This window comes from Mastigoproctus giganteus, chromosome 7 (genome assembly GCF_048544385.1).
Source record: "Mastigoproctus giganteus isolate SK-2022 chromosome 7, ASM4854438v1, whole genome shotgun sequence".
NCBI classification, from domain to species: domain Eukaryota; kingdom Metazoa; phylum Arthropoda; class Arachnida; order Uropygi; family Thelyphonidae; genus Mastigoproctus; species Mastigoproctus giganteus.
This window is the reverse complement of record NC_143581.1, coordinates 42173287-42188279: the sequence shown is the minus strand read 5'-3', so window position 1 is coordinate 42188279 and position 14993 is coordinate 42173287. Positions and strand designations below refer to the sequence as shown.

The following is a 14993-nucleotide window of genomic DNA, read 5'->3' as shown; positions in this document are numbered from 1 at the left end:
CTTACATAGGTATCTATACAGCTGACATTTGAATTTCCCTAAACCGTCAGCCACAATCACCCATATTACAGTATTAATAACTCACTTGCTAAACGCAAATCTCCTACAATCCAGTCAATCTTTTTCCCTGTAATTTTAATTTATGACCCTAGTTCTGGAATCATAACAGTGAAAATTTCACCCTCTTTACAAACCCAAATCAAGTCTCCTCTAAGGTATTTAGTTTCCAAGTTCTGTAGCCCACATGGACATTGTGTTGCTGATCTCAGTGGGTGATTTACTTGTCTTTGAACCCTTTCAAGAAGCTTATCATCCTTCTTTAGATGCAGACTCCATACATGAATACAGAATTTCAAGTGCAGTCTTACAACTGCCTTATACAGTGGGATTATGACATCCCTGTCTCTACACGTAAATGTATGATAAATCATCAAATGGACACCATTGCCTTTCTTTGCCACCTGTTTGTACTGCTTGGAGAACTTTACGTCTAACTGTATCATAACATCCAAATCACTTCATTCCTCTACTATTTTTAATTCAACCCCAACAAGTGTATAAGTTATTTTGGGGCTGCTGTTCCCCAAAAGCAAGACCTTATATTCTGCTGCATTAAAACATAGTTACCACTTTTCTAATCGCAACCTCTGAAAATTTTGACATAACATCCTCTATACTTTTGTCAATTTCATTTATGAAAATTAAAAACAATACCAGCCTTGGAACCAATCCAAAGGACTCCTTCTAGGACGACTATTGGAGCTGCACTTCTAACATTATACCAACATGCAGAGTAAAACCATTAATCACGCCACTCTGCCACCTACCTTAGAATCTCACTCATGATTCCAATATTTTTGTATAACCACTCTAATCAAAATGTTTTGCTAAAATAAACAGTCAATTTTTACATACATCCAACCCATGAGTGACTGTCAAAATAGTTAACCAGGTTAGTCAATTGTGATTTTTTCCTTAAAACCATGTGCAGCCTTCAAAAATCCATTACTATCTAAATGTCCTAATATTGCACTATTGTTCATTCAGTGGTAGGGAAAATCACCTCTGTGATTTTCCCTACCACTAAAGTCAGACTGGCCAGTTGGGAGTTATCCATCCAACTCTTAGAACCACCATTACATGGCATGGCTATTAAATAATGGAACTGCATATGCAACAACTACATACCAAGTACCACCTGTGAAACAAAGGCACAGCAGCAGTTGACCTTGAACCTTTCCCTAGTTGTCTGCTAAGCCACATTCCAACATGCTCATTCGTTTTGCAGTAAGACAGGTTTTCATTACCTTGAGTTTTTTGCAGTTTGCCGAAAAAAATGAGAGACATAATAATTGAACAAAGAATCAACCTCAAATTTTTAACAAAACTTAACACCAACTTCAGCTGGTCTTTTTCTTTAGTTTTGTAAGTCTGTTGCACTTGACTCCTGGTTTTGTGAGTTCGTTACACTTGATGTAACAACTGAAAGTTATGAGTTGTGACATAAAATTTATGGGGAAGATACTAAGAGATTGTGTGTTTGAATGGCATAAAAGATTTTTAAAAGGAAGAGAGAATGTGGAAGATGATGAATGACCAAGATGTCCGGTAATTAAAATGTGGACCAGGTAAGGACATTAATTAGAAGTGATTGTTATTTAAGCAATAGAATGGTTGCATCAGAACTCAATATGGACAAAGGAACAGTTAGACAACTTTAACTGAAAATTTAGGTATCAGAAAAGTGTGTGCCAAGATGGCGGAAAAAATTTTGAACGAAGATCAAAGAACAAGAACACTCCAAGTTTGTGAAGATGTTTTGAAATAAACTGAAGATTCTGACTTTCTGAGTATGACCCAGTAACTAAATGACAATCAGGGTGATGGAAGACAAAATCTCCCATAACAAAAAATAAGACTGAAGTTCAGACAAGGCTGTGTGAAAAACTTGGAAGAGAGAGATCTGAACTGTGGAAGAATGGTTAGATGCTCCATTAAGACAATGCTTCAGCAAAAAACGTGCTCTATGTTTACAAGTTTATTGCCAAAAAAACAAATCCTGTGTGTGAGCATGCACCCTACTCACCAGACCTAGCCCTTGTAACTTTTTTCTCTTCCCTAAACTGAAAAATGTACTTAAGGGAACCCATTTTAAGTCAATTAAAAACATTCAGAAAAAAATGAGACCGAAATCATTTTTAATCCCAATTCACAAAGGGGAATCAAAGTGTGACACAAGAAATTACAGACCTGTTAGTTTAACTTCTGTTCCAGGAAAAATAATGGAGTCAAAGGTAAAAGAAATAGTGCTGTATCATCTAGACAAGACCACAATTATACTTCAGACAGCATGGATATTATGATGTGATCACAAAGGAACTGGATGCAAAAAATAATTGTGATAACATACACATGGATTTCAGAAAAACTTTTGATACTGCTACATATAAAAGACTGCTGTTCAAATTGGAGCAATGTGGCACTAAGGGCAAGCTGCTGCTACGGATAAAGGAATGGTCGAGAGGGAGAAAGAGCAGTAATCAATGGATATTGCTCCTCACGAAATACTGTTACTATTGGACTCCCCCAGGGTTTAGTGTTGGGCACATTGTTGTTTCCTATATTTATCAATGATACTGATGAAGGCATATCTGGCTTCATGTTCGAGTTTGCAGATGATGCAAAGGCTGGCAAGGTGGTTAATGACAGTATGCTACAGCAGCAGGATCTAGAAAAGTTGGGCAGACAGGCTGAGAAATGGCAATTGAATATTAATAAATAGAAAGTACTGCATACAGGTAGCTTGTTTGTTTGTTGTTGTTTGTTATTTGGTTTTTAGGAGCATTCGCAACTAAGGCCATATTAATGTGGGATATGCGGTAGTCATTCCCTGACCTTTCCCAATCCTCCGTATTTGGTGGTGACGGGCTCAAACCCCGGTCTAATCAGGAAGCGTATGCTACGCACTGCTGCTGCTCCTTCCCACCTGGTTACAGAGGCACCCTATACAGGTAGCAGTAACCCCAGAGTAACCTACCAACTATGTGGTCTACACTCAGAGTAGTGGAAAATGAAAAAAGACTTGTGCAGCCAGATATGAAGTTCTCCGAGCAATGCAGACAGGCTGCCAGGATGGCTCATGGGGTTTTGTCAATCATATACAGGGATTTTGCTAGCAGGGATAAGGAGGTGATTATTCCATTGTATAATGCAATAGTCAGGCTACATCTTGAGTTCTGTATACAGATCTGGAGGCTTCATTTTAGGAAGGATGTTGAACTGCCAGAAGGAGTACAAAGAAGGGCAACAAGATTGGCGAGGGGAACAAAGGGGTGCTCTTACCAAGAAAGGCTTCAGTTCTATAAACTGCAGTGCCTGGAGGCTAGGCACCTGCTAAGTAATCTGATTGAGGTGTTTAAGGCTTTGAATGGATTGAGCAGGCTCAATGCTGATGCGATTCTTCCTCTTGCTCAGACCACACACGAGGGAGCACAAATTCAAATAGAGGAAGGATGGTTGCAGAAAATAGATGTGACAGAAGTTTGCCATCAGCCAGCAGGTGGTTGATTGCTGGAACAAACTTCCATCTGTTGTTGTGGAAGTTGATAGCTTAAATAAATTCAAGAAAGAAGCAGATAAATTATTGGAGGGAAGGAATAGGTGAAATGGGAGGTTTTTTTTTTTTTTCTAATGCTGTATAAGCTTGCGTTCTCAAATCATTTGCCACATCTAATGCTAACAATAAAGTGTAAAATGGGTTACAGATGATGACTTTCAGAAATGTGTCTGTGTTTGGAAGAAATGTATGGAACAGTGCGTGCAAGCACAAGGCAATTATTTTGACAGGAATAACTTGTACAGTACAAATTATTTCATTATACAGTGGATTACGGTTATTTGGGCCACCAGTTAATCGGGGCAGCCATTTATTTGGGGCAAATACGATTGTCTCCGACGGTACCACGCGGTTTGGTTGAAATTGTGGAGGTCACAACCATAAAACAATTAGCAGTCACCTGTTTATTGGGCTTTTCTGTTAGTTATTGTTATTTGGTTTTTAGAAGCATTAGCAACTAAGGCCATATTGCTCCGGGATATGCGGTGGTCATTCCCTGACCTTTCCGCATCCTCCGTATTTGGTGGTGACGGGCTCAAACTCCGGTCTAATCAAGAAGCGTGTGCTATGCACTGCTGCTCCTTCCCACCTGGCTACGGAGGAGCCCTTTTTCTGTTAGTGAAATCTATCATAAACGGACAATAAACTCGATCTTACTGAATTTGCGATAATACCAACAGTTCGAATTCTGTGCATTATTATGGTGAAATATGTTTACACTTCCATGAAATCTTAAATCATATAAAAAAATTAATTTTCAGATCTTCTCTTCATTCCTATTTTTAAAGCTTTGTAACTTGTTACTCCGTTCTCACTTGTGCCTATCGTGTTACTTGCAATTTGTGTGTGCCGTGTTCTTTGTTATTGATTGCTTATCTTTTTACTGTTTTAAATTTTAACCCCCACCCACAAATGTCAGCGAACAGAAATGTCAACTAGTTCGTATGTACATATTACAATACGTATTAATTATTCCGATTATCACATATATTCTTCTGATTTTCAGGTATCATTTAATTTTTTAATTGGTAAGGTAATAAAGGGTAAATTTGTGCTTAATATATCTTTGCTTTTATAGCCTGTGGATAATATTCCTCCTATTTTCACTAATTAGAATCGCTGTTTAATAGAATTAAAATTCAATTCACAACGTGATCACAATGACTGGCGCTTACTACACATCGTATAGTGAACGGTACTTTACTATGTTGAGTTAGTCGTAACGTGATTTGGCTGTACAGTGAACCAATTGTAAAGGGGGGGGTTACATTGTATTTTTATCTATTTACCTGAAACTCGGATAATTGGGGCAGTCGCTTAATCGGGCCAAAATGAACGAGTCCCGATGTGTCCCAAATAACCGGAATGGACTGTATTTATTTTTTTTGCAACAGTCTTGTTATTTAATAGCCTCTTATATGTATTGGTAATATACTGACAATTCACCAATCGAAAGGAACCTATCCTGAGTCTAGTGGCACCTTCATAAATAACCTTAATGCACTCTCTTGCTACCTCCTTCAAAGTGGCAGGGTATGTGCCACTGACTCCAGGGGCCTTAATCGCTAAGGCAAGTAAGTTTGAAAGTAAGTACATAAGTAAGTACGCTTGAAAGTTTTTCTAATAAACATGGAAAGCATGAAATATGAGAAATTTCAATATCACTAATTTCATGTTTAAAACTTCACTCCCACAGTTTCTCTTCACCACAAAGGGCCTTTTTTCTGGAAAATATTGATGCAAAAGACCTGTTACACCTCATCTGCAACATTGATTGGGTTATCTACAAGGAGCAGTATGAAAGTAATGCCTCCTATATTTTCCTCAGAAAATTTAATTCCTGCAACTATGCCTTTTACAATTAATTAATCCTCAATCATTAATAAACACAGTTATTTTTCCACAAAGTAACCATCGTTTTCTATGCACGTCTGCCATCTCTAATTATACACTGTTCCAATCCTGTAAAAGTCCTTACTCTTGCTCCAGAGGGCTTCAGAAATACTGTGCTTGAGCTAGTCATCGTCCGAAAATGGGTTCCACCAAGTGCATCCTTCAGTGGGCCGACGAGGTGATAGTCGGAAGGTGGAAGATCTGGACTATGAGAGGGGTGAGAAAGAATAGGGCTCCCCAGTTTTGTAATGGCCTCAACTGTGAGCAGACTGGTGTGGGGTGCGTTGTCATGTAGAAGAAGAACTTCATTAAGGTGGTTTTGTCCGGTCAAACCCTACAGATGCGGGCTTTCAATTTTTTCAACGTTTCCACATATCGATCTGAGTTGACTAGTGCCACACTCCAAAAAGTCCACAAGCAAGATCTTTGTCCCAAAACACTGTTGCCATGACTTTACTGACAGAAGGTTGTCTTTTGAACTTCTTGAGCGGTGAATTTTGATGTGCCACTCCATCGACTGTCTCTTAGTCTCAGGGTCATAATGGTGGACCCAGGTTTCGTCACCACTCACAAATTCACCAAATTCAATCAGCACTCTTTGCTTGATACGTATATCTGTAACATCCACCATTTTGAACTATCCATGTGCTGCACTTGCAGCACCAATCACAGCGCCACTCAGTATGGTGAAAGTAGAGACCTCAAGTAACCACTCTGTGACATGCAAAATGATCTACAATGCCACATTTGAAAGCAAAAAATTAGGAGGCATTACTTTTGTACAGGTCCTCATAAGACCTTCTCACACCCATTATACTAGGGTCTGACCTGATTCATCCTTCTCTTCTTTCTATTCACATACATGAAAAATTCCTTGTCCCCTACTCTTTGCTCTCTCTCTCTTAGCTAATAATGATTTCTCATAATACAACTTTGCCAGCTTAACCTTTACTGTGGTACTATTACAGATCAATTTGTAGCTTTTATAGGCTTCAGTAGTTTTTATCAATCTAACTTCTCCATGCCATCTTTTTCTGTTAGCCAGTATGATTTTCATACTAGCCATGAAAATCATATTGGCTGATTAATCATTCTATTAAACTGGCTAGTTCATTATTCATCCAACTCAGAATCCTCCTCATGAGATATTTTCTTAATGGAGTATATGCATTTAAGGCTTCTGTGACTACAGCTTTAAAGGTTTTGAAGGCTTTAAAGCCTTCTATGACTACAGCTTTTGAATTTGTGCTCTGTGAGAAAGTTTTCAGTTGATACAGATTATGTAGCACCTTAAGCTGTTATAATTTCCTTTCCTGATGTTCTCTTCTCATGTCCAAATCAAGAGTGCATTCACTTGGCAGGTTACTAGAATCTGTAGTACCTGACAAGCTCCCTGTACTTCTTCAGTAGCTTAACTGCTTCTAATAATGCAACAAGTTTTAATTTGAGATATGTGTGATAGTTTTATACCTGAAACTGAAATGCACACGACACTGCCATATATGAAGATTTCTGAATAATTTTTGTTTTCATTGATCAATAATACTATTTGAATTCTAAAAGATAATTTTTAATTGCTAACAGTTATTAAAGTTAATAAGAAATACTTACCTAAGTGATATTATCACTAAAGTTTAGAAGGTGATTACAGAGTACTAAATATTTCCATTCTTCACTTTTCATTCAAGTCAATGATACTATGAAATTTATAAAAATGAAATATATTCAAATGGTAGTAACTTCTTTATGAAAATAGAGCTCTCATAACACTTATAATGTGCCTGTCATGTCTATAAACATTTTTAAAATATGTTCATAATAGCACTGGTTATTTTCCTGAAATTTATTTCAGAGTATCATTTAGACTTTTCTATATCACTCCCTCATGAAGAGACACCTCCTCCTCCATGGCTGCCCTCCCTGGACAAATGTTATTAGTTGATTTCCCCCCCCCATGTTGAGTGCTGGGACCACCGTTGTTTTCAATATTTATTAATGATATTGTTGAAAGCATATCAGACCTAATGTCTTAAGTTTGTAGATAATATGAAGGTTGTCAGGGTGATTAATGACAAATAATCAGGGTACACTACTGCAATAATATCTAGATAAATTAAGCAGATGGGCTGAGAAGTGGTAATTGAAGATTAACATTGACAAATACAAATGTACTTTATATGGGTAGCAGTAATCAGATTAATATCAACTGTGTGTACCACACTCAGTAGTGGAGGATGAAAAAGATCCGGGGTTATTATTGTTATTTGGTTTTTTTTAGGAGCATTAGCAACTAAGGCCATATTGCTCCAGGGATATGCGGTGATCATTCCCTGATCTTTCCGCATCCTCCGTATTTGGTGAGCACGGACTCGAACCCAGGTCTAATCAAGAAGCGTGTGCTATGCACTGCTGCTCCTGCCCACCAGTTACGGAGGCACCAGATCTGGGGTAATTAGGTAGTCATATATGAAGTCCGTGAGCAGAACAGTGCAGACAAGCTGCCAGGACAGCCCGAGATATTTTGTCGATGATATACAGGAATTTGGTTAGTAGGGATAAGGATGTGAAGATTCCATTGTATAAGGTATTGGTTAGGCCACACCTTGGGTACTGCATACAGGTGTGGAAGCTTTATTTGAGGAAGGATGTGGATCTGTTGGGGTGGGTGCTGAGAGGAGCAACAAGATTAGTAAGGGAAGGGGAACAAAAGAGCGTTATTTACCAGGAAAGGCTTCAGTTCTGCAAATTGCAGCATCTGGCGACTAGACATTTGATTGAGGTGTTTAAGGTTCTGAATGGATTGAATAAGCTCAATGCCGACGGAATCCTTCATCTTACTCAGACCAGTGGTATATTCAGGTGTCATCATAATGGGGGTCGTGGAAACCAGTTCCAGATATCATTATTTTTCTTTAATTTCAAATTTTTTGTTAAGGAGGGGGGAAATATGCCCCCTCTGCCCACCCCGACTCAGACTATGTGCATGAAATCAAATTGAGGAAGGATGGGTGTGAGACAGCCATGCAGAAATTTGTCTTCAACCAGCAGGTTTTTGATTGTTGGAACAAACCTCCCTCAAAATTATGGGTGTATGGATTGTTGGAACAAACCTCTCTCAAAATTACTGGGTGTATGGCATCAACTCTAGGAGCTTTACTTGCTTCTAGGCTCAATTCTTTCAAACAATCATATGAAATTTCAATATTGAAAATTTTGTACTGCTCAGCCTCACTCAAAGTCTTTCCTCGCTATGAAAGGTGTTTTTTCCTGTAAAGAGTGATGCAGAGTACCTGTTCAATTTACCATCAACATTGATTGGCTTATCTAAGACTTTTCCACACCCATTAACAAGGATCTGATCTGATTCATTTTCTTTTATCACATACATGAAAAATTCCTTGTCCCCATTCTTTCTTCTTTTAGTGATTTCTCATACTTTGCCTTTGTCAACTTCACCTTCTCTGTGGTACTATTACAGTTTATTAATTTTTGTAGTTGTTGTAGGCTTCAGTACTTTTCATTTCAGTAATTTATTTGTTATTGTAAATGTCATCTTCTGGCAGAACTCATCTGCAACAAGTGGGAGTTTTTATTATGATATGATGTAAGAACACACAGTTACACAAAACTTGTACAGTTCTCAATATACAGTGTCTCTCTGAAATGGTCTACAGTTCTCACTCTCAATATTTTGTCTAGTTATTCCTTGAATTTATTCAAACTACCCACTTCTACAACACCAGATACATAAAGGAAGTTCAAATAGTGAAGTGGGTAACCAGACCAGTCAGTCAGTCAGTCAGACTTCAGTGATAAGGAATGAAATACAGGGACATTTAGAAAAAAACTGAATCCTGAATGCCACATAGTTTTGTTAAGGCAAAAATCATATTTAACTAACCTAGTTACTCACAAGATCGATGCAGAAAACAGAAAATAATTTTGACATTGTTTCTTAGGTTCCCAACAAAGCATTTGATGCAATTCCTCAAGAGAGGTTACTATATAAGATGAAACACATTGGAATCACAGGTAAGATTTTCTAAGATAGATTGAAGGGTGATAAGCAGATGGTTCGATTAATGATTACTCTTCAGCCTGGTCTAATGTTAGAAGTGGGGCCACCAATATCAGTTCTGATTTCTATTGCTTCAGATTTTCATAAATAACATCGATATAGAAACTGAGGGTGTGATGTCAAAATTTACAGATGATGTGAAGATTGGGTGAGTGATTAACAATCAATGCCAAGCAGCACTCCTTCAGGGTGACTTGGATAAGCTTCAAGGATGGTCAGAAAAGTGACAGCTATGTTTTACTGGGGTAAAATGCAAGATCTTACACTTAGGGAATAGCAACCCCAAAATAACTTATATACCTAGTGAGGTTGAATTAAAAACAGTAGAGAAAGAAATGGATTCAGGAGTTACAATACAGTCAGACACAAAGTTCTCTGAGCAGTGTACACAGATGATAAGGAAAGCCCATGTTGTCTAGTGATGATTTATCAAACATTTGCTTATAAAGATAGAGAGATCACAATTCTTCTGCATAATGCAATTGTAAACCATATTCGAATACTGCTTTTTAAAGTATGGACCACACTTAAAAAAAGACACAGCTTCTTGAAAGGGTCCAAAGAGAGGTAACCATTTTGGTGAGAAATACAAAAGGGCATCCACATGAGGAAGGACTTCAAACATGTTAGCTAAAGAGGCACCTCAGAGAGAACAGCAAAATAAATGAAGATGAAATTTTCACTGCTGAGAGAGAGAGAGAGAGAGAGAGAGAGAGAGAGAGAGAGAGAGAGAGAGAGAGAGAGAGAGAGAGAGAGAGAGAAGATTGAGACTGGATTGTATGAAGTTTTCTTTTAGCCAGAAAATTGTTAATTACTGCAATATGTTTCCTCCATGGGTACTTGAGGCTGACATCCTGGGGAAATTCATATATCAGCTGGATTCCCTATGTGAGGAGGGAAATACCCACAGATGTTTTATATTATTTTTTTTATTAGCTTTTATTATTGACAATATATATTATTTATTTTATTGGCTAGTACAACAAAAACACATGGCTTCCTTGCATTGGCATACCTCAGAGGTGGAACTATAAATTCTCACTCTTCCCCATACAGTAAGAGAGATTTTCAAATGGCTCCATATGATTCCTAACAATCATACCAACCTTTCAATTTCTTTCAATAGACTTCTAACCATATCAGATTCTTAACCACTACAAATATCCTTTTCAAACGATACTGAAAACGTTCCTTCTTAAAAACATGGTGAAGGTAAAGAAAGCCAACATGAGAACCATGGCAAACTACTAGAAACTTACGGGACAAACTAGTTTGCCGCTACTGCAGTCTCCCTACATTCTTGGTAAACAGACGGTATGTGTGTGTTATTGGTATAAACAGTAGAAGTCGAGAACGATATATTGATTGACATGTAGGCGTGACAGACGATAACATCATAGCATTAAGTGATCACTAATGTTATGGTGTGTGTGTGTGTGTGTGTGTGTGTGTGTGTGTGTGTGTGTGTGTGTGTGTGTGTGTGTGTGTGTGTGTGTAAAAAGAATCTTTCTTTCTTTTCCAATTATTTACTAACCTAACCTTTAAGGTTAGGAAATATGAGGAAAATATAAACCCTAATTTCCTATATATATATATAATATAATATAATATAATATAATATAATAAATATATATATATGAATATGAGTTAAGTTGATAGTGGTAAGAGTTTTTTAAAGGTAAAATATGATATACTAGCTTATCAGACAAACCATAAACCATGGCGGGTACCCAACGTGACCTGGAAAAATTAATCTATGTAATGACATATATAAAAAAATACACCATTAAAATGTTAATTATGGCAATAAGATACATTGAAAGGGACTTTTTCGAGGGCTAACCCTTTCATATTGCCATAATTAACATTTTAATGGTGTATTTTTTTATATATGTCATAGCATAGATTAATTTTTCCAGGTCACGTTGGGTACCCGCCATGGTTTATGGTTTGTCTGATAAGCTAGTATATCATATTTTACCTTTAAAGAACTCTTACCACTATCAACTTAACTCATATTCATATTTATACAGACCGATGTAATGTTTAATCGTCCTAGATGGCATTAATTGGTTATGTGACTACATAATATTTATTATAATATTTATATTTATTATAACATTTAATATTTGCATCTTCATACTTGGAAATATATATATATATATATATATATATATATAAATCCTAATAAATCTTATAAATCCTATATAAGGTAAGGAAAACTTTTCCTAACCTAACATTTAAGGTCAGGTTATAAAATATAACAAAAAAATAAAGAAATCTTTTCCTTGTTTCCTAACCTATCCTTTAAGATCAGGTTAGCTTTGTACCTTAAAAACGTACAAATAAATCAGTAATATGGTTTTATTTAATAACAAAAACATTCATAAACTACAATAATCTGCTTTTAATAATGAGAAAAAACTAATCATTACATCGTTTGTCACACCTATATGTCAATCAATATATCATTCTCAACGTCTACTGCCACTACCAATAACACGCACCATCTGTTTACCGAGAATGCAGGGAGAAACTGCGGTAGTGGCAAGCCAGTTTTTCCTGTTAGTTTTCCAAAGTTTGCCGTGGTTCTTATGTTGGCTTTCTTTACCTTAGCCAAACACATTTATGGTTTTAAAAAGGAAAAAACAAAACATAAACACCTGAAGTAAGTTTCTTAATTTCTTTTCAAATTACAGTAAACCCTCACCAATCCGGATTAATTAGGGACAGAGGTAATCTGGAGTAAGCAATAATCCGGATTAGTGAAGCAAAAATAGCCCTAAAAGATAAAACTTAGAACACAAATAAACTGAAACTTTAATAATATAAGTAGTCCTGATAGGTAGTCAAATAAATAAAAAAATATCACTGTAGAGCCTTTATTTAAAAACTATAAAAATAATACATTTATCCATCGATAGAAGACTCCGAAGTTTTGAATGCAATAATGTAGATTTGAAGAAACTGTCAAGTTTTGTATTATTATTTTTTTCTAAATGGTTCAACACTTCAACATGACCATTTACCACAAATTTTTCTATTAGTGATATTATTGTTGATTAGTACGCACTGCTGCTCTGCCCACCTGGCTATGGAGGCACCTAGTGATATTGTGCCTTTGTCTAAATCGCCACAGCCATCCTCAACTCCAAATAAAATTGTGTAACTTCAAATGCTTTGCAAACTTTTCTGCTGCTGCCTTTAGCTCAACACCATGCACGCCAATGCCACTTGATCATTGCTGTGAATACCACTGAAAAGGTTTTAGGGCTAAAAGTCTCAGACTATGGAAACTCACTAATCAAACAAGTTAGTGCATAGCACCATGTTAGCTTGGAGAAAATCACCAAAGTTAGCTTGGAGAAAATCACCAAAGTGAGTGAAATGGCATTGTTTGTTTTTGTTATATCTCATATTATGAATGCCTTCACAAAGAAGTTGCCCTGATACTGCACTACCTCGAATAAGCAAAGCTTCCCCAGTGGAGAAGACTAGTGTTACTTATTCTCGGTGGATGTGACCCATCTGCTGAGAATAAGTATGCCAAGAAATATGTTAACTTGTGTACATATACACGTATAAAAGAGTACACAAATGAAGTGATATAAGCAATAACATCTGTCCGACTCAGAGTCAACAACGACACAATATTATACATTCTCTCTCTCTCTCTCTCTCTCTCTCTCTCTCTCTCTCTCTCTCTCTCTCTCATAATCAATCAGCGCGCAGTCAGAGTTACTCATCTGCCTTCCTAAATCCCATGTGTCTTTCAAAGTACTCAACTGTGAACAGAATTTTTTATATTTTAATCCGGATTAGCAAGAGTTTATTGTATTCCTATGTAAAACAGAATAATATTTTCAAAATTTTAGTACGATTTAAAGGAATCATAAAATAATAAAATATTACATATGATAGTTTTAATGAAAATACATACTTGTTCTATGTATTTTTTCCATAAAGGTTCTTGTTCTTTCATCTCAAATTCATTATATCCATGTACTGCTATCCTCCTATCAGCCTCTTGCCAAGAGATTCCATGATGCAGATCTGTCTTGAGTCTTTCAGCCACTGACTCAAAAGACTGCCTACAGGCTTCCTCTGTGTGTAAACTTTGCATTTCACTGTCTGCATTTGTTTCTTTCTATTTAATATACATTATAAAACATGTTTCATTTACATTAAAACCAGAATTCATTGAAAGAAGTAAGACTAATATTAATTATAAATATCTAATTATCAAATTATATAAAATTAATAAAGTTGCCTAATATAATCATGTTTCTGAAATTACCAGTTAATATTAAATTAATGCTTTTAATTAATGCTTCAATAAATTCAGTATTTCACATACTAAATTTATTTAAGACTGAAATAAATAATGAATATTTAATGCATTTTCCACCTAAACTTCAATTAATGATTCTCTAAGATTTCGATTAAAAACTTCAAATGTATCATAGTTCTCATCAACTTAACATGAACTTTGACATTTATCAGGTAACTATTGCACTATATTGTATTAAATATTGTATTATATTGTTTAAGGCTTTATAAAATTGCACAATCAGTCCTTATGATACTTTTAAACAAATTTTAAAAGTAGTAACTTTTAACTTTCAGCTTCATACGGGGCCTTTCTCAACTAAGAAAAGCATGGCTCAAATAAAGGCTATATACACTACTTTCCAAAATTATTGACACCAGAGTCTTCATAGCCAATTGGACCTTCACAGATAAAAAATGATTCAGACTGGTATATATGCAAGGCACATGACCAACACAAGCTAGTTATTTTCATAATGAAAAAGCTCAACTGATGGGACTGTATGTGCCACAAGAGGTGTTATTAGTGGGTGTCATATAGGTTAGTAGCAGGCTGCAAGACCAGCTCCTTACCAATAATTATGCTTTTTTAAATAGATTTAATTTTTGTTATTGGTGTTCATATTCACAGGGTTTTTTTTGTATTTAATTATAAAATACAAAAATCTACCAATTATTACATAACACTAATAACATTCCTATTGTATGGTTGTAATAATATTGATAAATTCTGAGGAAGATACATAAAATGTGAGAAAGCAATACAGAAAAATCAAATATTAAAAACCAATACTTTTAAAAGTCAAAATAAATTTTATTTTGTTCTTAGTTTAAATTATATTATACAGTCATCAAAATGTGAAGGAGTGGGCTGCATGTTGCCTGCAGGTTGGACACCCCAGCTGATGTCATCCGATGTCAAGCCTTGATGATGTTACCATAAAATGGAAGTACAACAATACCACTAGTATCCAGCAATACGTGGGAAGACTTCAGAAGTTCACTCAATGTGACCAGAGGATACTCAAAATGGACATCAGACATCCCTGCAGAATATCAACCAACAGTTTAAGGCTG

The 14993-nt window shown here is 36.1% G+C and overlaps 1 protein-coding gene across 4 annotated transcripts in view; it reads right to left on the bottom strand.

Moving 5' to 3' along the window:
- SPoCk (secretory pathway calcium atpase) overlaps nucleotides 1-14993 on the bottom strand; it is a 461326-nt gene that overhangs the window by 307039 nt on the left and 139294 nt on the right. For all 4 annotated transcript variants that reach the window (XM_090376865.1, XM_090376868.1, XM_090376866.1 and 1 more), the window contains exon 2: nucleotides 13528-13734. In XM_090376865.1, coding sequence (XP_090232991.1) covers nucleotides 13528-13734 — 207 coding nt within the window. The remainder of the gene's footprint in view (nucleotides 1-13527; nucleotides 13735-14993) is intronic.